General features: G+C 45.6%; 1 protein-coding gene across 3 annotated transcripts in view; it reads left to right on the top strand.

Annotated features, from left to right (window-relative positions):
- Positions 1-22,072, top strand: part of c39h6orf136 (chromosome 39 C6orf136 homolog) — a 38,779-nt gene extending 16,707 nt beyond the window's left edge. For all 3 annotated transcript variants that reach the window (XM_067973994.1, XM_067973993.1, XM_067973995.1), the window contains exons 4-7: positions 7,549-7,637; positions 13,956-14,156; positions 16,971-17,040; positions 18,468-22,072. In XM_067973994.1, the coding sequence (XP_067830095.1) occupies positions 7,549-7,637; positions 13,956-14,156; positions 16,971-17,040; positions 18,468-18,614 (507 nt within the window). In that variant the 3' untranslated portion in view covers positions 18,615-22,072. The remainder of the gene's footprint in view (positions 1-7,548; positions 7,638-13,955; positions 14,157-16,970; positions 17,041-18,467) is intronic.
- Positions 22,073-23,687: the final 1,615 nt, after the last annotated feature.

Below are 23,687 nucleotides of genomic sequence, written 5' to 3'. Positions count from 1 at the left end.
CAGTTGAACCGAATCAGGATCCGCTGTGTTGCCCTCCACAGGTGGCGCACACGAGCAATGGCCACTTGCATGAGTTACTGGACGGTGTCTGTAAACCCATACTAAATTATGAGTCATTGTTTTCAGAGGCAGAGGAGAAACTTTAAAATGGGAGCCCCTATGTTAAAGCAGAGAGAGACATCTGTTACCCTCTCCCATCCCCATTTTCCATTACATAGAATTTACAGCACGGAAACAGGCAATTTGGCCCAATTGATTGATGCCAGTGCTTGTGCTCCACACGAGCCTCCAAGAACATAGAACAGGAGAAGGAGTAGGTCATTCAGCTCCTTGAGCCTGTTCCGCCATTCAGTTTGATCATGGCTGACCTGTATCTTAACTCCGTCTATCCGTCTTGGTTCTGTAACCCTTAAATACCCTTGCCTAACAAAATTCTATCTATCTCTTTTGACATTTTCAATTGACCCCCAGCCTCAACAGCTTTTTGGGGGAGAGCGTTCCAGATTTCCACTGCCCGTTGTGTGAAGAAACGCTTCCTGACCTCACCCTTAAACGGCCTAGCTCTAATTTTAAGGTTATGCCCCCTTGTTCTGGACTCCCCCACACCAGAGAAAATTAATTTCTTTCCATCACCTTTTAATCATCTTAAACACCTCAATTAGATCATCCCTTGATCTTCCATACTCAAAGGAATACAAGCCTAGTCCATGCGACCTGTCCTCGTAAATTAACCCTTTTAGCCCTGGTAAACTGTGGTTCTAATTGTTTAATGGGTGGTTGTGTTGCAGTGTATTAGTTTTGTACAGTGTCACTGAAGAAGATTGATGGGCAACCTGGCAGTGTCTTTGGTTTTCTTGTTGTTCAATAGATGCAAGATGCCCTTTCATTTTGTTCCCTTTTTTTTTGCATTCTTCCCCTCGAGTATATTCATTCATAAAATCATACAATTTTACAGCACAGAAGGGGTCTATTCAGCCTGTTGGACCTGTGTTGGCCCTCTGAAGGGGTTATCCTGTTAGCCCGTTTACCTGCTCTTTTTTATAAAATTATTTCCTTTTCAAATATTTATCCACTTCCCTTTTAAAAGCCATTGTAGATTCTGCTTCCACCACTGTTTCTGATGGGGCATTCGATATTCCATGTCCTAATAACTGCATGTTTTTAAAAAAAAATTAATTTCCCCTATCCACTTTCTTTGTTCTTTAATGATAAATTTAGGCCTTCTCGTTAAAGACTCACCCATCAGTGGCAACAGTTTTTCCCCTGTTTACCTTATCCATATCGCTTATAATTTTGAACACGTACATTAGATCTCCACTTAACCTTCTCTGCTCTAAACAAAAGAGCCCTGGTTTCTCTAGTCTCTCCTCATAATTAAAGCTTCTCCTAGTGTCAAGTCTGTAAATCTCTTCTGTGCCATCTCCATGACATCCCTCCTGGATAGATGCCTGAAATTGGACACGGTATTTTAACTGTGACCTAACCAATAATTTGTATGTGGTCAGCATTATTTTTTTGTTTGTTTTTTATTATTCATTCATGGGATGTGGACGTCGCTGGCAAGACCAGCATTTATTGCCCGTCCCTAATTGCCCTTGAGAAGGTGGTGGTGAGCTGCCTTCTCGAACCGCTGCAGTCCATGCGGTGAAGGTACTCCCACAGTGCTGTTAGGTAGGGAGTTCCAGGATTTTGACCCAGGGACGATGAAGGAACTTCCAAGTTAGGGTGGTGTGTGACGTGTAGGTGGTGGTGTTCCCATGCGCCTGCTGCCCTTGTCCTTCTAGGTGGTAGAGGTTGCGGGTTTGGGAGGTGCTGTCGAAGAAGCCTTGGCAAGTTGCTGCAGTGCATCTTGTGGATGGTACACACTGCAGCCACGGTGTGCTAGTGGTGGAGGGAGGGAGGGAATGTTTAAGGTGGTGGATGGGGTGCCGATCAAGCGGGCTGCTTTGTCTTGGATGGTGTCGAGCTTCTTGAGTGTTGTTGGAGCTGCACTTGTCCACGCAAGTGGAGAGTATTCCATCACATTCCTGACTTGTGCCTTGTAGATGGTAGAAAGGCTTTGGGGAGTCAGAAGGTGAGTCACTCGCCGCAGAATACCCAGCCTCTGACCTGCTCTTGTAGCCACAGTATTTATGTGGCTGGTCCAGTTAAGACCTCCAGGATGTTAATGGCGGGGGATTCGGCAATGCTAAAGCTGTTGAATGTCATGGGGAGGTGGTTAGACTCTCTCTTGTTGGAGATGGTCATTGCCTGGCACTTGTCTGGCATGAATGTTACTTGCCACTTACCAGCCCAAGCCTGGATGTTGTCCAGGTCTTGCTGCATACGGGCATGGACTGCTTCATTATCTGAGGGGTTGCGAATGAAACTGAACACCGAGCAATCATCAGCAAACATCCCCACTTCTGACCTTTTATGAAGGAGGGCCTATATTGTCCTATATTTGTGACCTATATTGTCCCTCTGTGTTGTGGTCCTGCACATTTCCGGTTGGATGAGTTGTCGTGGGTGTGGGTTATGATGCCCCTTATGGGGTGAGCTGCTTTTGACAGGACCTCAAAAGCTGTCCTGGTCTCGTCGTGCTTAAAAAAAAGGAATGAACAGGAAATTCGAGAAATGTGCAGCAAGTTGATCTGAAAGACAAAGGTAAACACTTTGTGCATGATGAGCAACCGATAAACAACAGCAGCTTGCATTTCTGTAGCGCCTTTAACATAGTAAAATGTCCCACGGTGCTTCACAGGTGTTGTAATCAGACAGAATTTGACACCGAGCCACATCAGGGGATATTAGGACAGGTGACCAAAGGTTAGTCAAAGAGGTAGGTTTTAAGGAGCATCTTAAAAGAGGAGAGAGAGTTAGAGAGCCGGAGAGAATTCCAGAGCTTAGGGTCCAGACAGTGAAGGCACGGCCGCCAACGGTGGGGCGATAAAAATCGGGGATGTGCAAGAGGTCAGAACTGGAGGAGCGCTGAGATCTCGGAGGGTTGTAGGGCTGGAGGAGGTGACAGAGAGAGGGAGGGGCGAGGCCATGGAGGGATTTAAAAACAAGGATGAGAATTTTAAAATCGAGGCATTGCCGGATTGGGAGCCATTGCAGGTCGATGAGCACAGGAGTGTGCTAAGGTGCTGTGCACTTCCACAATCTTGTTTGTAATTTTAGTTTTGAAGAATACTTTTATTTGTTTGGATTAGACTGTGTTCCATAGTTTTTATATTTCAGTACCTACCCCAGTTGAATCTAGCACTGATGATTTTATTCCTCCCCCCCACCCCCAATAAACCATCAAGGGACATTTTATTGTTGGTGCTGCTCTGTGGTTTAGTCACATTTCTTATCACAGGTGAAGAAAAGCAATTCTTGTCCTGGCCTGTGTTATTAATTGATCAGCTTTCTTATGCCAAGTGAATAAAAACTTAACCTCCCACTTAACCTTATTAAAAGCCTCCCATCTTCCACTCTCTGTAAACTTGAGCTCATCCAAAACTCTGCTGCTGTACCCTAACTTGCATCAAGTCCCATTCACCCATCATCCCTGTGCTCGCTGACTTATATTGACTCCTGGTCCGTCAAAGCCTCGATTTTAAAATTCTTATCCTTGTGCACAAATCCCTCCAAGGCTTCATCCCTCCCTCTCTCTGTAACTTCCTCCAGCCCTATAACTTTCCAAGATCTCTGCGCTCTTCCAATTCTGGTCTCTTGCACATCCCCAGTTTCCTTCGCCCCACCATTGGCGGCCATGCCATCAGCTGTCTAGGCCCGAAGCTCTGGAATTCTCTTCTTAAACCTCTCTGACTTTCTCTCCACCTTTAAGACGCTCCTTAAAACCTACCTCTCTGACCAAGCTTTTGGTCACCTGTCCTAATATTCCCTTATGTGGCTCGGTGTCAAATTTTGTTTGATAATCAACCTGTGAAGGGTCTTGGGATGTTTTACTACGTTAAAGGTGCTTATATAAATGCAAGCTGTTTAGCAGGCAGCCAGTGGTGAGTTAGATGGTATTTGATTACATGGTAGGTGAATGTTGGGAACAGTGCCGTTTTAAATTTCTGCTTTAATCTCACTGCTAGGCAATTGTTCTTTCGTAACCTCATCTGCAGTTGAAGCATAGAAACAATACTTGTGTCTGAGCATCGCGCTTTGGGGCTGGGTGTGCCGAGCACAGAGGAATGACATGGTGGTGACAAGTTAATCGATAGGAGTCAGGATTCACATCATGAGTTGTAATGCTACACGCCAAAGGGTTGAAAGTGCCCCTCAACATCCATTATGGGAGTTACAGTTTCACACCACAGGTTCATTAACCTGGACCTGTTCTACCAGCTTTCGTCTTCTCTCGCAAGCATAGCTTCCTGAAATCAACCTTTTTGAAAACTGGATCACCCTAGATGAGTGAAGAGAATTAGTTTTATGCATGAACCCATGCCCATTGCAAGTAGGAATAAAAGCCCCAAGTGGTGCCTGAATAGACATATGTCAGTGATATTGTAAGGTCAGGTGCAAACACAGGACTATCTGTCTGGCAAAGCCAAAAATACCTTGAGGCGCATCACAATGAAAACATATTCGTGTATGATTACATTTCTGGCACCTTTTGAGGTTGCCAGAATAAAAAGGCTAGTGTCTGTCGAAGGGAAGATTCCAGAAAAAACAACAATTGGACACACATTGCTAAACTTTACCTGGATTCCTTTTGTCATCCAGAAAGTCAGTGCGAAAAATAGTTTCTCCTCCCCCCACCCCGCACCAATGCTTCCCATTTTGAGAAGATTGAGAGGTGACGTCTTTCGATATGCGGTTTTCACTGAAAAATGGACAGGTCTGTGGGACACAATGTAAAGAACATAATTCCTTGTAAACAAATGGAAATTGACTGATTCAGTCACCATAAACCAATGGGCCTATTTATCAACAGTCCGAATCTTTCAATCCCTGTCCAGTTAGAATCCCCAGCGTGCTGGTTAAAATCCTTGTATCCCATTGATAAATGTGCTTATTCAGTCGTTATAAACTTTAGGTTTTTCGCTCTGGGTGCCCCAGAGCCAAGAGGGGTCAGCAAGGGGGTCCGCAGGTCATCAGATTTCCAGCCGTCCCATTAGATTGCCGGTTGTATCTGTGGTAAGAATGTGGAACTCGCTGCCACATGGAGTAGTTGAGGCGAATAGCACAGATGCATTTAAGGGGAAGCTAGATAAGCACATGAGGGAAAAAGGAATAGAAGATTATGCTGATAGGGTGAGATGAAATAGAGTGGGAGGAGGCTCGTGAGGACCACATACATCGCATGGACCAGTTGGGCCGAATGGCCTGTTTCTGTGCTGTACGTTCTATATAATTCTATTCTTGTATACCAGTAAACATTTACTGCAGTGCGAGAACTGTATTCCTTTGGGTGGTTGACGCTGTCTTTTGGAACGTTGAATTAGGGGTCTCCTGGGAGAGCATGAAACTTTTCCACGGACTGCCCCCAAACAACTTTGAAAACTAGTGAATAGCGACTAGTTTGAATAGCCCTATTCGTAATGATTACATCATTGAGTGAGGTTAAACAAGTCTCTGTCTGTCTGTCTGTGTGTGTCTCTCTCTCAAAATTGTCCCTTTGCGCCAGGCAATAAAAATAGGGTAGTTCGAACCCAGAATTTTGACTTTGACCATCACTCCATCTCCCATTATAAAAACAATGAGTGGAGGTGTTGATTCTTGTAATGTAGTATTTTTCCTCTTCATTTTACTCCCATCCCTTTTGCTCGTCAAGCCAGCACCTGACTCACGATGGGTGTTGAGTGTAATCGAGCACCTCGTGAGCCCGATTGAGGGGAAAGAAAAAAACTTGGAAATGCTGGAAATCTGAAGTAAAAGCAGAACATTTTGGAAATGCACACAGCAGGTCCACCAGCACCTGAAAAGAAAGCTAGGTTAACGCTTTGGGCATAGACCCTTCAGATAATGAGTGAGCTGAGATAATATTCAGATAATATAAGTGAGCTGAGTCCTGTCCTCACCCTGACTTTTGTATGTGTACGCTTTTCAGCAAATTTGGCTGTATAACGATCAAGAGCAGGAACTCAGCTGATTTATTTATATTTTTTTCCTTCTCTGTCTAGCAGAAACCAATTATAATATCCCTGCGACTGCCTCAGCTAACGCAGCGCAGACTGTGGTTGGAAAATGCAGTTTCTATAAGCAGGGCAAAGCTTCTGTGATCCAAATTCTCCGTCCTTGTACTGACCTACATTGGCTCCCGGTCCGTCAACGCCTCGATTTTAAAATTCTCATCCTTGTTTTCAAATCCCTCCATGGCCTCGCCCCTCCCTATCTCTGTAACCTCCTCCAGCCCTACAACCCTCCGAGATCTCAGCGCTCCTCCAGTTCTGATCTCTTGCACATCCCTGATTTTAATCGCTCCACCATTGGCGGCCGTGCCTTCAGCTACTTGGGCCATAAGCTCTGGAATTCTCTCCCTAAACCTCTCCGCGCCTCTACCCCTCATATAAATCGCTCCTTAAAACCTACCTCTTTGGCCAAGCTTTTGATGATCTCTCCTAATATCTCCTCATGTGGCTTGGTGTCAAATTCTGTCCGATAATTGCTCCCGTGAAGCGCCTTGGGATGTTTTACTATGTTAAATGCTCTATATAAATGCAAGTTGTTGTTACCGTGCATGCCCAGGATTACCAGTTATCCCCACATTGTGATATGTACTTAACTGGAGATCGCATGGGATGCCCATCACATTCTCCTGGACTGTCTGATCTATATGATTCAGTACCACAGCCTTTACCAACTGAACACCTGGGGGAGTGTTTGAAAAGGGAATGTTGATTGTAAGACCAAAATGGTTTCCTTTGAGGTATCTTTTCCCCATTTAATTAATATTAAAAATCCTAGGGCATGCTTTTCCTGTCCACATCCATTGCTTCCTGTTTGGTTGCACATTTCTATCAATAGTTACCATTGTAAATTGCTATGACAACATTGCCTATTCAATTTTGCTATGTCAACTGTCACAATGTGGTTACAGGCTGTAGCCATGAGATGGCACTGTGGAGCAGCTTTCTAAAGTGTCTCTCCCAACTCTTAGAATCATAGAAGGTTACAGCACAGAAGGAGGCCATTTGGTCCATCGAGCCTGTGCCGGCTCTTTGTAAGAGCAATCCAGTTAGTCCCATTCCCCCGCTCTTTCCCTGTAGCCCTGCAAGTTTTTTCTCCAAGTATTTATCCAATTCCTTTTTGAAAGCCATGATTGAATCTGTTTCCACCACCCCTTCAGGCAGCGCATTCCAGATCATAACTACTCGCTGCATTTAAAAAAAAGTTTTTCCTCATGTCGCCTTTGGTTCTTTTGCCAATCACCTTTAAATCTGTATCCTCTGGTTCTCAACCCTTCTGACAGTGGGAACGGTTTCTCTTTATTTACTTTGTCTAAACCCTTCATGATTTTGAACACTTCCATCAAATCTTTATAGCCAAGTTGTATATTTAAAAAAAACCTTATTTTTGTCAACCAATTGTGTACAACTAGTAACCAATATATTTTTATGCTTGCAGTTGCCAAATTTCTTCTTGAAGCCACATGATTACGGGATGTACTCCCGGAACGTAGAATTCATCAGCGAGTTTCCTCGGATGAAGACACGGTGTGTATCTGCTTCCTTTTTGTTCTAAGCTTTGCGAGATGTGCCACGAAGGCATTGTCAGGAACAGGAAAAGGCCATTCAATCCCATTCCTTTTTAGCTGCTTGCGATGGTGTTCTTTTGTCGCCAGCTCATGTCGATAGGGTCTTGGATAGCTGTTGGCAAATACCAGGTGAATTTTCATTAATCTGGTCGGACTAGGGTTTTTTTTTAATGGGATTTTCCTTGCACTTGCTAACCTGTCAGGCCCCGGTAAGTACGTTCCACTGACAACAGCTTTAATCCTTTTGAAGTTTTGTGAGTCATGATGCCACTTGTTGATGTGCCTGACGAGACTATTACAAATGGCCTGTGCTTCACACGGAGACCGGCTGCACAATATGAATGTAAATGCAGGAGAACGGAACACTTAAGTCGCCTTTCTGACACCCAGACAACAGTATAGTGCCAGCTGTGGCTCAGTGGGCAGCACTCTTGCTTCTGAGTCAGAAGGTTGTGGGTTCAAGTCCCACTCCAGAGACTTGAACACAAAATCTAGGCTGACTCCAGCGCAGCACTGAGGGAGCGCTGCACTGTCAGGTGCCGTCTTTCAGATGAGACGTTAAACCGCGGCCACGCATGCCCTCTTGGGTGGATGTAAAAGATCCCACGGCAGTATTTCGAAGAGGAGCAGGGGAGTTCTGTCTGGCGTTCTGGCCGATATTTATTTATCCCTCAACCAACATCACTTTTTTTAAAAAAAAACAGATTATCTGGTCATTTATCTCATTGATATTTGTGGGACCTTGCTGTGTGCAAATTGGCTGCCATGTTCTCTACATTGCAATATTGCAAAAGTGACTACACTTCAAAAGTACTTCACTGGCTGTAAAGTGCTTTGGGATGTCCTGAGGTCTTGAAAGGTGCTATATAACTGCAAGTTCTTTCTTGAAGACAAAGAGACAGAGAAGCAGAGAGGGACAGCTACAGGAAAGAAGTGACACAGTATTTGTGATTTTTTTTTTAAAAGCCCATGCCTGTGATCAATACCACAGGGAGAGTAACTAGTTTTTAAAAAAAAATAAGTCTTCTACGGCATTTCCCCACGGAAAGTGAAACAAGGCAAATTTTCTGCAAGGAGATGAAAGAAATAAAAATTCCAAGATGTTGTTTACCCATCTCTGGCTGAGAAGAATCGGGAAGACTTCCGAAAGCAACAACACAAGTCAATGTCGGTGGTGGTCCAGAAATGTGTGAAGTTCTGTCTGAACAATGGTGCTGTCTATTGGGCATCTGGAGCTTATGAAGCTCCATCTAGTGGCGGCAGTGTGCAGCTGCAGGCATGGCTGCGTGACAGCTGGTAGCTGCTCATTTAATGGGAAATCCTATCCACCTAGAGGCTTGACGTAGTGATGCCCAAATAAGGAGTGTGTGAGACACGTAACAAATTTAATATTATAAATGCGGATACTCAGTAGAAACTTCTTTACCCAAAGAGTGGTAAGAATGTGGAACGGGCTACCACAAGGAGTAGTTGAGGCAAATAACGTAGATGCATTTAAGGGGAAGCTAGATAAGTACATGGGGGAGTAAGGAATAGAAGGTTATCCTGATGGAGTTAGAAGAAGTAAGGAGGGAGGAGGCTCGTGTGGTGCTTTAACACCGGCATAGACCAGTTGGACTAAATGTGCTGTAGTTTCGATGTAACTCATCTGCGAAGCCATAGCAGTATCTGTCGTAAAAACAGAAAATGTTGGAAACACTCAGCAGGTCAGGCAGCGTCTGTGAAGACAGAAACAGAGTTAACGTTTCAGGTCGATGACTATCACCAGGACTGGAAGAAGTTAGAGATTTGACAGTTTTTAAGCAAGTGCAGAGCCGATTTTCTGATATGTTTGCCCGCTGTATTGGGCCGTGGTGGTGATGGGACCTCTCAGGAGAATTCCTCCCGATGTGCCGTTTTTAGGGCATTCTCTTTCACTAAGTGGAACCGTGGAACACATACTGAGCATCTTAATTGATTTGAAACATCTTCAAGAAAGAAAAACTTGGGACGTCCCAAAGCGCTTTACAACCAATGAAGTAATTTTGAAGTGTAGTCACTGTTGTAATGTAGGAAACGCGGCAGCCAATTTGCGCACAGCAAGATCCCACAAACAGCAATGTGATAATGACCAGATAATCTGTTTTAATGATGTTCCCTTCCTAACGGCACTGTGGGAGAACTGTCACCACACGGACTGCAGCGGTTCAAGAAGGCGGCTCACCACCACCTTCTCAAGGGCAATTAGGGATGGGCAATAAATGCCGGCCTCGCCTGCGATGCCCACATCCCATGAACGAATAAAAAAAAATGTTGGTTGAGGGATAAATATTGGCCAGGTCACCGGGGAGAATTCCCCTGCTCTTCTTCAAAATTGTAAACAATTTTACAACACCAAGTTATAGTCCAACGATTTTATTTGAAATTTACAAGCTTGTAAATTTCAAATAAAATCATTGGACTATAACTTGGTGTTGTAAAATTGTTTACAATTGTCAACCCCAGTCCATCACCGGCATCTCCACATCATGGCTTCTTCAAAATAGTGCCATAGGATCTCTTGTGTCCACCTTAGGGGGCAGACGGGGCTTCTGTTTAATGTCTCTTCCGAAAGATGACGCCTCCAACACCGCAGCACTCCCTCAGTACTGCACTGGGAGTGTCAGCCTGGATTATGCGCTCGAGTCTTTGAGTGGGGCTTGAGCCCACAATCTTCTGACTCGAAGGCGAGAGAGCTACCAATGGCTGGATCTAAGTACTTTTAGTACTAACCAGCATTGTCACTGAACATGCTTATAGCATTAGTGCCAATTGACTAGGAAAATTTACAACTGAGCATTTTAGTGTCAATATGGTTTTTGTATGAAACTCCACCACCAGTGACATACCATTACCCACTGGTACTTCACTCTCTAGCTCAAAACGTTCTCCCTGGACAATCCAAATTTGGAAGGACAGAATCTATTCTTGTACTTGCTGGGGGGAGGGGGGGGGGGGGGAATTTCACAGTTTAGGTGGACGTAGTCTGAAAGTTTCACACAATTTCACTGAAATTCTCGAGACAACACTGCAAGCTGTTGGAAAGAAAGACTAGCATTTGCATAGTGCCTTATGTGTCTCAAACGTCTCAAAGCGCATCAGGCGCAATGAATGACACTGACTCACGTAGGGAAATGGAACGGCTATTTGTGCGCAGCAAGCCATCGCGACCAGCACGGAGATACAGGACCAGCCCACTCTGGTTTCGGTGGCGTCGGTAGAAGGAGAAATGTTAGGACAGTCAGAGACCTCCCCGCACTTCAAATAGTACCATCGGGATCTTTAACCTGCGTTATCGGGAGAGGGAGACATTTCCTCCAAAATGGGGAATTTGGAGGTTGAAGGAGAGCGCAGAGCCGTCAGGGTGACCTCTAGTTGCTACCGGAGCAGCTCTTGCTGTAACATTCCGCAGCACTGCTGTAATAATTATGTTTATCGCAATGCTGAGAAAGATGCCTGGCACTGCTGCTAGGAATGTGCAGCTGCTGTAACAGTCAACATTATATACCACAGCTGGCTCACCAGAAGTGCTGGGAGACGAGGGTCGTCTGCTACCGTTGGAACCATGTTCTCAGTCTCTCCAGTTTGAACTGTGTTAGGCGTTTACACTTTGTAAACTCTTTGCAGTACTGTTACTTAATCTCAGTTGGTAGCGCTCTCGCCTCTGAGTCAGAAGCTTGTGGATTCAAGTCCTGCTCCAGAGACTTGAGCACAAAATCTAGGCTGACACTCCCAGTGCAGTACTGAGGGAGTGCTGCACAGTCAGAGGTGCTGATTTTCGGATGAGACGTTAAACCGAGGCCCTGTCTGCCCTCTTGGGTGGACATAAAAGATCCCACGGCACTAGAGGAGCAGGGGAGTTGTCCCCAGTGTCCTGGCCAATATTTATCCATCACTTAAAAAAAAAACAGATGATCTGGTCATTATCATGTTGCTGTTTGTGGGATCTTGCTGTGTGCAAATTGGCAGTCACGTTTCCTATATTACAACAGTGACTACACTTCAAAAGTACTTCATTAGCTGTAAAGCGCTTTGGGATGTCCTGAGGTCGTGAAAGGCACTATAGAAATGCAAGGTCTTTCTTTTTATTGGTGGGAAAGGTACCTGTGAAAGATGAGTGATTTTAGTGCAGGGAATAGGAGATATAATGGGTTAGACCAGGGGTCAAACTCATTTTCTGTGGTGGACCTGGTCCGATATCCTGGCACTTGGCGTGGGCCACATTCAGCAAAAGTTATTTGGGCATACAGAGGTAGAAATTGGTACAAGTTTTATTGGTCATAAAATGGGCGCAATGTATACCAGTGTCTGGGCCCGATCTGCACTGGCGATGTGGCCACCGCCAGATCAGCGTCTCTGGCGGCTGCCTGAAGTCAGCGTTGGATCAGTTTACAGATACAGAGAAGGGACTTGTGCTTGTTTTGGAACCCCTCGGCAAAATGCGTGGGGAAAAAAAACTAGGTGGAGCATGTGCTGTGCAAGCTCTGACTAGTTTTTCCAGCTCTACAGTGGCTTAACCAGCGGTCCATTTAGAAACGGGTCCCGGGAGGAGCAGAAGTGCTCCCCCTCCCCCAGCGCCACTATGGGCTGCTACTCGGGGGCCCCTCCTGCGCCCCAACTCCCAGGACTCACTGGTGACATAGCGGGCCCAAACTTCCTGCTTCTCTGACACCGAGCTTCCTCCGGAGGCGCGAGAAGCTGGCAGCTCGCCTCGTCATTACAGCGAGGCCCAGTTTCGGATGAGCCTCGTTCTCCGGCGCGCCCCTGAATTTCCACCCCCCCCCCCCTGCTATTTCTGCAGGTTTCAGCAAGCAGTTCTTCAAAAATCTCCTTCAGAATGGTTTTGATGACACTGCTATTCCATGGGCAATCACATAGCACGCCTTAAAAGCAGCATCACTTACATGACGACCTTCAGCAAACGTTGGGCCAATCTTGCTGGAGCGAAGCATCTCGTGGCATATGAGATGTTAGACTACTTCCCGCACCCTTCAGCCCGAAAATAATTTGCGCCGCAATTTGCTGGAAATGCGAGCTGATAACGGTCAGGGCGACGGGGCATCTGGGACCTTTAGTGAACAGTGGGATTAAGAGTCTGTCTCCTTAACTGACGAGATTTAAGGATTGAGAAAGAAACAGCGGAATGATGGAGAAGGAAATGGGATGAACTACAGTCAAATCAGATACAGAAAGAGAAATAGAGAGGGAGGGAAAGGAAGATTGGATTAAGAGAGAGAGAAAAGAGACAAAGGAAAAGTAACAAAGAAAAATTAATTTTACATTTTTAAAATTCTAAGAAGAATTGACTACCTGCAGGAATGAGACTGAACAGTTTAAATTGCTCCCTTTCTACCCCCCATAATAGAATTGATGCTGTCGGGACTGGAAGGGAGGGGAGAAAATTGGTATTGGAAAATTGTTGAGCAGAGGTGGGCTTTGGAGGGAGAAACGGTCTTGGAGGCTTTCCAGGGGAGGAGAAACTCGCCTCCCATCGCTCATCCCTACTGGTGCTGCGCTCTGGTGTTTTTATTCCGTGCTCTGGTTCCATTGCTGCCTTTATTTCTATTCACATTGGAGCACGTACCCCACGAAAGAGATCACAGGATAGAAGCGGATGAGGAAGGCCAGCCCAGCTATTCACCCTATCCAAGATCATCCATTCTGGACGAAGCCGTAATCCTCCCGCATCACCTCATCAAACAGCTTAAATAATTCTGGCTTTTGGTTTCCACCGGGCTACCTGAAACCGCATTACACGTATGGATTACCCTTTGTGGAGAAGAGCTTCCTGACGTCAAGAAAGAAAATAGTCAGTATCGTCATCCAGCCCCTCCCACACAATTGTGATACCTTGTGTATCACAATACATACACTCCCCACCCCACCATGTGATCTCCTGGGAGAGGCGGTAAACCAGATATGAAAAAAATGCAGGCCAATTTGGGGGGAAAAAACCTGGGAACTTCCTTTCCGACCCCATTGGCGATCGAAACTAATCCAGGAGATCACTCTGGTCCTGATAATTCTACGCAGCACCTGCCCCTTGTACGAGGTGATCTCCGCCCCAGCCAGAAACAGGTCCAGCTCTTGCTTGTAGGAATTGTAATGTTCTCACTAAAACGTAACTGTGCTTGGTGTCCGATAAGATCTGAGTTTGGGCCATTGCCCCTGCCTTTGTGTAACGGGGGAGGGGATTTGATTACCATTGTTACTATCGATCGCCCTGGTTTTTATTCTGTCTTGCCTCTTACCTTTGTAGGGGCCGTATCATCTATCAGGCAATGGTGACATTGCTACGGTTCGTGGCCTGGAATTACTGTGCCGACATTCAGATGGAGGTTATGAAAATGACGCAGCATCCGGAGGACTGGACAATCCAGGTGCGCTGGCGAGTTACAGGTCTCCCGCTCCATGTGCTGATACTGAAATTTTACAAGAAGGACAAGACCGAGCTATATAGGTGAGAACGCAGCCGGCGCGATTCTTGGTTAAATTGCTAGCGCTGAACACACGGCTTATTAACTGGTTAAAATCTCCCTCACCGCTCGCTGCCCCCTTGCCTCAGGTGAGCGTCGTGCTCCATCGCTGTACGAGGGGAACCCACTACCTGTACCCAGCACGCTTTGCGAAATAGGCTAACCGGGTGTGTTTATGAACAAAAGCTGCAAGCAACGGTTTTGGGAAAAACTGTAGACTTGTTGCTTTCATGGGAAAAGGGATATGTTATCAGCTTCAAGGTCTGTTATAAGACGGCCTTGGGTGTTGTGAAGTATCCATTGTCTGGTGGGTGAGATCATAATATTACCAGACCCAGTACATGCACTGTCCAAGATAAGAATTAGGAATAACATCTCTATACTGAGAATGATAGTGACATACAGGTGCAATAAAGAGGATGAAGGGGGGAGTGGGGATTGTACAAGACATACACAAAAACCCAACGTAAGGACAGCCAGACCCCCCCAGTTAGGCAGTTTTTCCAGAGACGACTCATGACGTGGGTGCTGATAGGGGGAAGACTGTTCAACTTCTCGTCTTGTTTAAAACCTATGTATTTCTTATGTTATATATTTTGTAATTTAGAAGTAGGGTATTACGTTAGTGATTATAATTGTTAGTATTGTTTTTTTATAAACATTGCTTGCAGTAGGTAGTTGTGTTTGTGCTTAATTGGGTCAGTAAAGTTTCGAGTTCAGTGGCTCGAACGATTTTATTTAATCAACACTCCCAATAGACAAGTAAGATTTAAACAACTCTTACAATTACGACCACCAGATCCCTCGACCGTTGGCCATTCTTTTACCCACCAAGCCCCTTGCCCTTTAGAACTCCACCTTTAAATCACTTCGCCTCATCCCCACCCCCCCCCCCCCCCCCCCTTTTTTCAAAAGCCTTAAAATCCTTTTTCTTCTACAGTGCCTTCCCCCCCTGCTCCCCTTAATTTCTATTCCCACCTCTCTCTTTTGTCCTCCTCCATTCTGTAAGGCGCTCTCAGATGCTTTTGTCACACTGCTATATAAATGTAAGTTGTTATACTGCTGTTATACCAAGGGTACTAAGGGACATGGAGCCAAGGCAGGTGGACGGAGTCAGGACAGATCTCATTAAGTGGCGGAACAGGCTGGAGGGGCTGAATGGCCTCCTCCTGTCCCTATGTCCTTTATGGTAGGGAGTGTAGGAGAGCAGCCTGAGCTGGGTGAGAAGGGGTTCTGACCCACTGTGCCACCAAATCCCAGAGGCAGTTTTACGTTTTTGGCTCCCATTTTCTTGGAAGGTGCTGACGTTTCCTGGGGTGCAGATCGCACAGGTGCAGGATGTCTAGGTGGTCATTCTTCACGTGCCAGGCTAGATAGCGAGCGCCAACAGACCTTTTGAGTGTGGGGCTGAAGGAGTAGAGGCCAATCCTGCCCATGCATTCACTTTCCAACAGAGTTTATTTGTGGGGAGTGTGAAATTTGTCTTCTTTTTTCCTCTCGCTAATAGCCAAAGCTGCTGTCTTGTAGCATCCACACTGCCGGCCCAGTTAAAATTGGTACAAAGCATGAAGTGAACAGGGGACTTTTCTGGCCTTACTCCACCACACCACTCAATGCATTTCCCCAGGAGGTCGTTGGGGGGGGGGGGGGGGAACCTAGTAGCCCCAAGTGCACCCCTTGGCTCCAACATTTGAAAGAATAAGTTTAAACCTGTCACTCAAACAATTGATGCTGGTTTAAGAGCCAACGCCAGGACTTTAGACATGAAGTCAGCCAAACTGTTGGTTAATTGGCTGGGGCTCTTTCTTCTAGAAAAGAGAAGACTGAGGGGTGACCTGATAGAGGTCTTTAAGATAATGAAAGGGTTTGATAGGGTAGATGTAGAAAAGATGTTTCCATTTGTGGGGTGTCTAACAGTAGAGAACGTAAATATAAGATAGTCACTAATAAATCCAATAAGGAATTCAAGTGAAATGTCTTTGTTCAGAGAGCAGTTAGAATGTGGAACTCACTACCGTACGTTGAAGTGAATAGCATAGATGCATTTAAGGGGAAGCCAGATAAGTACATGATGGAGAAAGGAATAGAAGGATATTCTGATAGAGCGAGATGAAGTAGGGGGGAGGAGGCTCGTGTGGAGCATAAATGCCGGCATAGACCAGTTGGGCCGAATGGCCTGTTTCTGTGCTGTAATTCTATGTAATTTGAGGCTTGTTGAGTGGCTTAGTTCAGCATCCCATTACTCTATCACTGCCAATAGGAACATTGCATCCTCAGCTATACAGTGCAGTATTGTCCTCAAGCTTTAAAATTCATCCAGTGGGATGCATTATACTGAAGATTGTGGGTGGCTCGATGTGCGTTGATTGGGACTGACTTCTGTTTCTTTTTCTCTGTGTAACTGTGCAACTTGTTTACGGGTTTAGTATGTGCGTACTGCTGAATTCACCAGTAATCACTTATGTTCCTTACTGTGTGGGAATTGGATATTTGGCTGGTTTGAGATTGGGAGGAACTCTTGAACTAGCCTGGCAGTGCCTCCATTGGAGATATAGGTCCAATTTAAATAAAGAGCTCCCTTGCTGTGGCAGATCCACCCAACTGATGCACACTGTCGCCCCTTCCTTCAATCCTGGTGACGGCACTGGGGTTTCCTGCTCTCTGTGGTGCTGCGCGTGGTCAGTCACCGGCTGTAGTGTGAATCGGGTGTTAATGTTCCTGAAGCTATGATGCATATTCCACCTTTTTAACTGGAAGCTACGAAGTATATTTTGTTTTTCGTCCCCCCTCCCCAACAGAACCTACGATGCATATTCCACGTTTTACCTGGGCCCGGATGGACTTATTCACCGACACAAGGTCAATAAGGTGAGTCTTGAGAGTTTTCAGTGATTGTCTTAAACACTGTTCTTACAGCGGAATCCTGGAGTTGGAATTTCTGAGCACCCAGGCTTACAAAATAAGGCTGTGTTGGAGGAGTAGATTACTTGAACCACCAGTGGCTCTGGGAATCTGCATTCACACGCGGATTATACAGCTTTGTTTCTGATGGGTTGCGAATTCCACTTGGCCAGAGATCATTTTGGGCAACTCGTGGTATTATCCAAACTGGGGTCTGAGGAGGTTTTTGAGAGGGGTTGGGGGTATTCTGCAAGGTTTTAATACGATAGCTGATTTCTGTAAATCAGTTCGACAAGACAAGCAATACGGTGGCGTTAGTAATTTTAATCAAGTACAATTAGTTACACACAGTAACAAGGCAATGAGTACAAAAGATGGATATTACCCCAATCGTTTGGAGATCAGGTGATCATGTGATGAAACTATCTGTCTCTTTGCTCCCGTTCTGCTCTCTTCCCCCTTTAAGGCAGTTCTTTCTATAACCCTTAACACCATGTGGCATCCACCTGACCATGATATCATCCATCCTCAGTCAATCGGTAACACTATAGGCCCCTTTAACCCACATATGGACGTGCTTCCATTTTGTCCCTCCCTGACTCTCGAGCAGTTTCACAGCAGAAACAACTTAAAACACACTGCAATAGCGCAGTTTAGGATGACAGTTTCTGTCAATGCACCAGCAACTCTTGACACATTGTTCCTGTTGGCTGTACTGGCAGAACGCTTTTTGCGGTGAGCACCACTGCGTGTCAGCTTGGCTCAGTTGGTAGCACTCTTGCTTCAAGGTCAGGAGATGTGGGATTGACATTCCACTTCAGAGCTTGAGCAACAGGCTGGCGAGCGGGTGCAGCCCAGAGAGCGAGTGCAGCACTGCCAGAGTTGCTGCCATTCAGATGAGAAGGAAATCTCATGTTTCAGGGAGCAGTTAAAAGATCCTATTCAGCCAAGAGCGAGGAGTTCTCCCTGTGTCGTGGGAAGCATTCTTTTCTCGATCACCGCTGAAAGCAGGTTACCCGGTTATTCATCTCATTGCTTTTGTGGCATCTTACTGTGCGCAAAATGGCAGCAGCGTTTGCCCTTATAACAGTTGCTCAAAAGTAATTGTATTTCAAGGGCTTTGAGACATTTCTGAAGAGTTACGGAGTCTGGCAGATTGAGGGAGCTGAATTCCCATTGAAGCAAGGGGTGATTAAGCTCTAAATATGTTAGTCCGGCTCCCTCACCTCAGATATCCCTTTTAAACTCAACGCTGGAGGTGGTAATGTTAGCTCTCTTGCGGTGATGTTTTAAATTTATTTAAAAAAAAAATTAACATAGTTCCAGTTACTCTGACTTCTGAACGCGGTCCTGAAGGTGACCTATTTATTCCCCACCATCTCTTATGCCCACAGATGATGCCAGCCCAGCCCCCTATTGTCACGGTGAAGAGACTGCTCATGGGAGCCCTGGTCGCCCTGGGACTGGAGGAACACCGCCCGGCGCTGAACCTGCTTTTTGCTCAGTTCACAAGTTGCAAAGTGGGGCAGAAACACTGCTGAGAGCGCTGGGGGAAAAGGGGTGGGAGGGCCGCTGTCAGAAATCCGCCACGCTTGCGTGCAAAGCCCGCGCTTTACACGTCCGAGGCTTCTTCCGTCGCTCGCACGTTTTAATGCATTTGAGACCCCCATCGTCCGCTTTGAAACCCGCTTATGCTGTATATAATGTGGTAGAGAGAATGCAAATCTGTGTAACATTAGGCTGGAAAGAGAGTACATAATTGTCGAGCGAGGAATGTGTAAAATAGTACTGTGTACGACCATGTTATTTTGTTTTTTTTAATATATTGTTTTAATTCTTGTCCTAATAATTTCAAACTGCAGTAAGGTAGGCTTCAGCTGCTTTTTTTTTTGGGGGGGGGGGGGGGTGGTGGGGGATGGGTTCCACACTTGCTTTCCCGATGACCAAATCAAAAGGGGCCGATTTTATTTCTCCCACCCCGTTCGAGGGGCTGTCGGATCGCCTGGGTGAGGTGAATCTGGCGGGGAGAAAGAAGTGCCTAGCCATAAAGGCTGATTCCCCATCCATCTAAATTCGTGGATGGAAAATTGGTCGGGCTCCATTGGGGGTGCGTGTTCCTCCCCATCTGATTTCCTTGCAGTTGATGCGCCCGTGTGCAATAGCCCTAGATGCAGGAGCAAGGAAAACTTGCCCCTTATGTGTCTAAATTCTGCAAATATCTTTTTTTTCCCCCCCCACCTGCCTGTCGCGTCAGTGCTGAATGATGGATAATAATGGAAAATCTACTTCCCCAAAACCCAGAAATGCTTTGTGATGTTCTGCACTTTAGAACAAGAAAAGTGTCGGTAAGGGCTTAACTGGCAAAGATTCTGCTGTGTGTCTATTTTGTTTATGTTTGTGAGTGAGTGAGCTTGGTTTAGTTGTGGCTCCAGCTCTTGAGCACATATTCTAGGCTTGGCACGTCCGTGTAGCACTGAGAGGTCTTGCTCCATTCACTGCCCTTCAGATGAGATGTTAAAGATCCTATGGTGCTATTCCAAGAAGACAGGGGAGCTGTCCCGGTGTTTTGGCCAACATTCCTCCCTTAATTGAAAAAAAAATTGGTCATTTATATTATTGCTGTTTGTGGAATCCTATCGTGTACAAAGTACTGCTGTGTTTGTCTGCCTAATAACAATCCTTGCACCTCAGAATAACTCCTTGAATGCTTTGAGACATGTAAGAGATGTTGTATGATGCCTTGTAAATGCAAGCCTGCTGCCTATTTAGCTGTGGCTCAATTTGTAGCACTCTCGCCTCTTAAGTCATGAGGTCGTGGGTTCAAGTCCTGCTCCAGGGGCTCGAGCGCAAAATCTAGGCTGACGCTCCCAGTGCAGTACTGAGGGAGTGCTGCACTGTCAGATGCCGTCTTTCAGATGGGACTCTAAACCAAGGCCCCGGCTGCCCCCTCAGGTGGACGTAGAAGATCCTGCAGCACTACTTTGAAGAAGAGCAGGGGAGTTTTCCCCGGTGTCCTGGCCAATATTTATCTCTCAACCAACACCACCAAAAAACAGATTATCTTGTCATTTATCACATTGCTGTTCGTGGGAGCTTGCTGTGTACAAATTAGCTGCCCCTTGACTTCAAAAGTACTCAATTGGCTATAAAGCGCTTTGGGACGTCCTGAGGTGGTGAAAGACGCTGTATAAATGCAAGTCTTGCTTTCCTTTTCTATTTCCCAGCCGTGCTGCTTCAGTTCCGTATTATTTTGCCTCTGGGATCATTTTACAGATTTGCCGAGCAGTAATATCGCAGCTCACCCTTTGCCTATGACCGCCTGGTGATCTAGCACCATTTGACGTCCTTCCTCCTGGATCTGGTTGCTTGTAAGTAAGAGACGAGAGGGGAAAACCACTGTGCAGGAAACAAAAACCAGAAAATGCTGGAAATACACAGCAGGCTGATCAGCACCTGAAAGGGGAGATGTTTCGGGCAATGATACTTTGTCAGTTCTGTTGATTTCAGTTCTGATGAAGGGCCTCGGCTGAAACCTTAATCTGTTCTTCTTTCAGTCGCTGATTGACATGATTCCATGTGCCAGGAAGGAAAGTGCAGGACAACTTGTGCTGACAATCGTTTCTTTGTCCATTGACAGGAACGAGCAAGAAATCTCCCTTCCTCTTCGTAAATGCCCCTGTGACAAAGGAAGGAAGCGTTTGTCCACAGCGGTTGGCAAACTGGTTTAAAAAGAACTCTCTCGAGATTCTAGTGTATTGTCTGACGATAGGAGCGTAGTCTAGCTGCCAGCATAAACTCAGACAGCCATCTTGTAGAGGAAAGCGGAGCAATAAACCAGTTTTACCTCCTGAAGGTATTGCCTGCTGGCCGTGTGGCTTACAACACCTGACCTAGGTGAACTTAGATAGTGAAAGTCAGCGGGGTATTTGACTGGGGGGCAGGGAGGAGACCGTAGCTGAGCCTGATACCTTGCTCATCTGACGCTGTCTGCATTTGATGCTCACACACCCGAGTATTCCACCAGAGGTCACTGGTTAGTGATTTGGGAGTGGGCGCTCTGCTTCAAAAGCAAAATACTGCGGATGCTGGAAATCTGAAATAAAAACGGAAAATGCTGGAGAAGCTCAGCAAGTGAGGCAGCATCGGTGGGGAAAGAAACAGAGTTAACGTTTCAGGTCGAAGGCCTTTCGTCAGAACTGGAAAATGCTAAAGAGTTTCGGGAGATAATCTGCTTGATTACTTCTCTACCTCTCTTCACTGTAGTCCTAACTGTATTTTCCTGGTTCTTTGCTAGAACTGTACAGTGTTAATGTTAATAGATTTTTTTTTTGAGGGAAAGGGGTGGGCTAACCTGTCTGGGTTCAGTGTAAATGTCCCTTCATGGGCCGAAAGACGGTTGGGGATTTGGTTAACTAAAAAGAAGTGGAGGAGGTGCAATCAAAGTTTGATGCTTGAGCAAAATTGTTTGTATTAATCATAATTTGTTGTCGGTGGAGGGGGAGAAAGAAAGGACCTGCTTACCCTCTCCTTAAGGATGATGTGCCCCCCTTTTTTAAAAAAAAAGATTAGGTTTTGTTGCAGTTCTGTTTCTGTGCCCACACGTGACACTAGTAGGCCTATTACTGTGCCCTTAAAGGGAAGGGAAGATATGCAGTACTTTTGCTTTGACTGTTAAAATTCATTCATGGCTGCTGAAAGGAGTTCACTTCGGCTAAATGAGTATTTCAGTAAATTGAATCGGAATTATAAGATCATGCAATATTTCTATTTGCACCTGTTGTGTTGTTTCTGTTAACTGGATAATTTCAGCTGTAAATTTCTGTGATTTTTTTAATTATTATTACTTGCTTCTCTCGTGCCTGGTTCTCAACCGTGTTTGCAGTCGGACTGAGTCAATGCCCTAGGCGTGACCCTCGCCAAGGTAGAGGAAACTGCAAATGATGTGAAGCAGTTTTGGATGTTACCTCTTCGTAAATAAAAGCATTAATGGGCTATACAACAGGCAGTTTCGCCGATATTTTCCTGCTGAGTGAACACTCCCGATTGTGTGAACAAATTGATCAGTGAACAGGTGCTGGTTTTTATTGACCTATTGCATCCAGTACAATTATTGCTTTTTTAAAGGCAATTCCTAGTTTGTGCATTCTAGAGAATAACAATGGAGATCTCTTCCCCCTCCCACCACCACCATCTCCTTAACCCTCTTTACTTAGAGTGGGGTGTCTGTACCGACCAGACCTGAAGTTATTAGGGTAATTTTCACTGCATGTTGCGTGAGGATCAAGAGGCTTAAAGCACAGGATGCTCGTTCACCTTGTGACTCAGTGAAACGTCAGTGGAAAGGGGTGTGTGTGTGTCTCTCTCGCTGGGTGGTCAGGAGAATAGGTAACTAATTTCATCAATCGAATTAGATGAGTTGTCAGAAAAACAGTAAGTGTTTTGAATTTTTACTATTTTGCTGACACCATTCATGAACTAAGTTCTTGTGTTTTTTTTTCCTCTTCCAATATGTAAAATCTTTCACTTACCGCTAATTGATTTTTTCATTTGGAATAGTTGTGCCCACTTGCAAATCTTGTCCGGTCTTTCTGTATTTCCTCAGGTCCATTATCATGCCCTTGCTCTCTTAATTTCCTATCATCTGTGAATTTGACAACTTTCATCGAGTCATTTATGTAGAATGGAAGCAAGGGGACCCAGGCACTGATCCCTGGGGCATTCCACTCAGTACATCTCCCCAGCTCAACAGCGTCCTGCTAACTAGTACCTCCTCTTTCCTCTCTTTCTGCCAATTCCTTATCCATATCAACATTTTACCTACGGTGCCCACAGCTTATAAGCTTGTGTTGCTGCTTTTCTGGCGGAACTTTATCCAAGGCTTTCTGGTAGCCTAAAATGTGCCATAGTGCAGGAATTTCCAGTGTCTACTTGGCACAGGATGTGGCTGTTGCTTGCAAGGCTCCATTTGGCCCACTCCTTATTGATCTGAGAACATAGTGGTGGGCCAGTTCCTTGAGCTGCTGCGATCCTTGTGATGGTAAGTAGAGTATTTTCACTCGGCAACAATGAAGGAAGAGCGATTAAATGTCCCAAGTCTGGATGGTGTGTGACTTGAGAGGAACTTGGAGATGGTTGGTGTTCCCATGATCTTGTAGGGTATTCCTGTGGACGGTGACCCACCCCTTCTCCTGCTTCACTAGTTCTCTCCGTCTGGGGTGACCACCTTCTCGAATACATCCTCCAGAAACCTTTTCTTCCTGCGTATGCTGTGGTGTGTCACATGGTAACAATATCACTGGAAATATCAAATGGAGGGAATCTTGAATAGATTATCAATGTCGCTACACCTACTGACCAGAGCAATACTTTTCTCCCATATTCACATAAAACTTTTTTAAAAAATACATAGGCGTCGCTAGCTAGTCCTGCGTTCAGTGCCCGCCCTAGTTGCCCTTGAGAACTGTCGCAGTCCACGTGGTGAAGGTGCTCCCACAGTGCTGTTAGGATGCAAGCTGCAGATTTTAGTTTTGTGGAAAAAGTGTCTTAATCCTAATTTTCAATAATTGTATAATACGTTGAGATGGAGGGGGCGCACGTGGAAAAATTGTGGGGCG

This window comes from Heptranchias perlo, chromosome 39 (assembly GCF_035084215.1).
Source record: "Heptranchias perlo isolate sHepPer1 chromosome 39, sHepPer1.hap1, whole genome shotgun sequence".
In the NCBI taxonomy this organism is placed as follows: Eukaryota; Metazoa; Chordata; class Chondrichthyes; order Hexanchiformes; family Hexanchidae; genus Heptranchias; species Heptranchias perlo.
The sequence above is the reverse complement of the archived record's forward strand: the minus strand, read 5'-3'. Positions and strand labels throughout refer to the sequence as shown.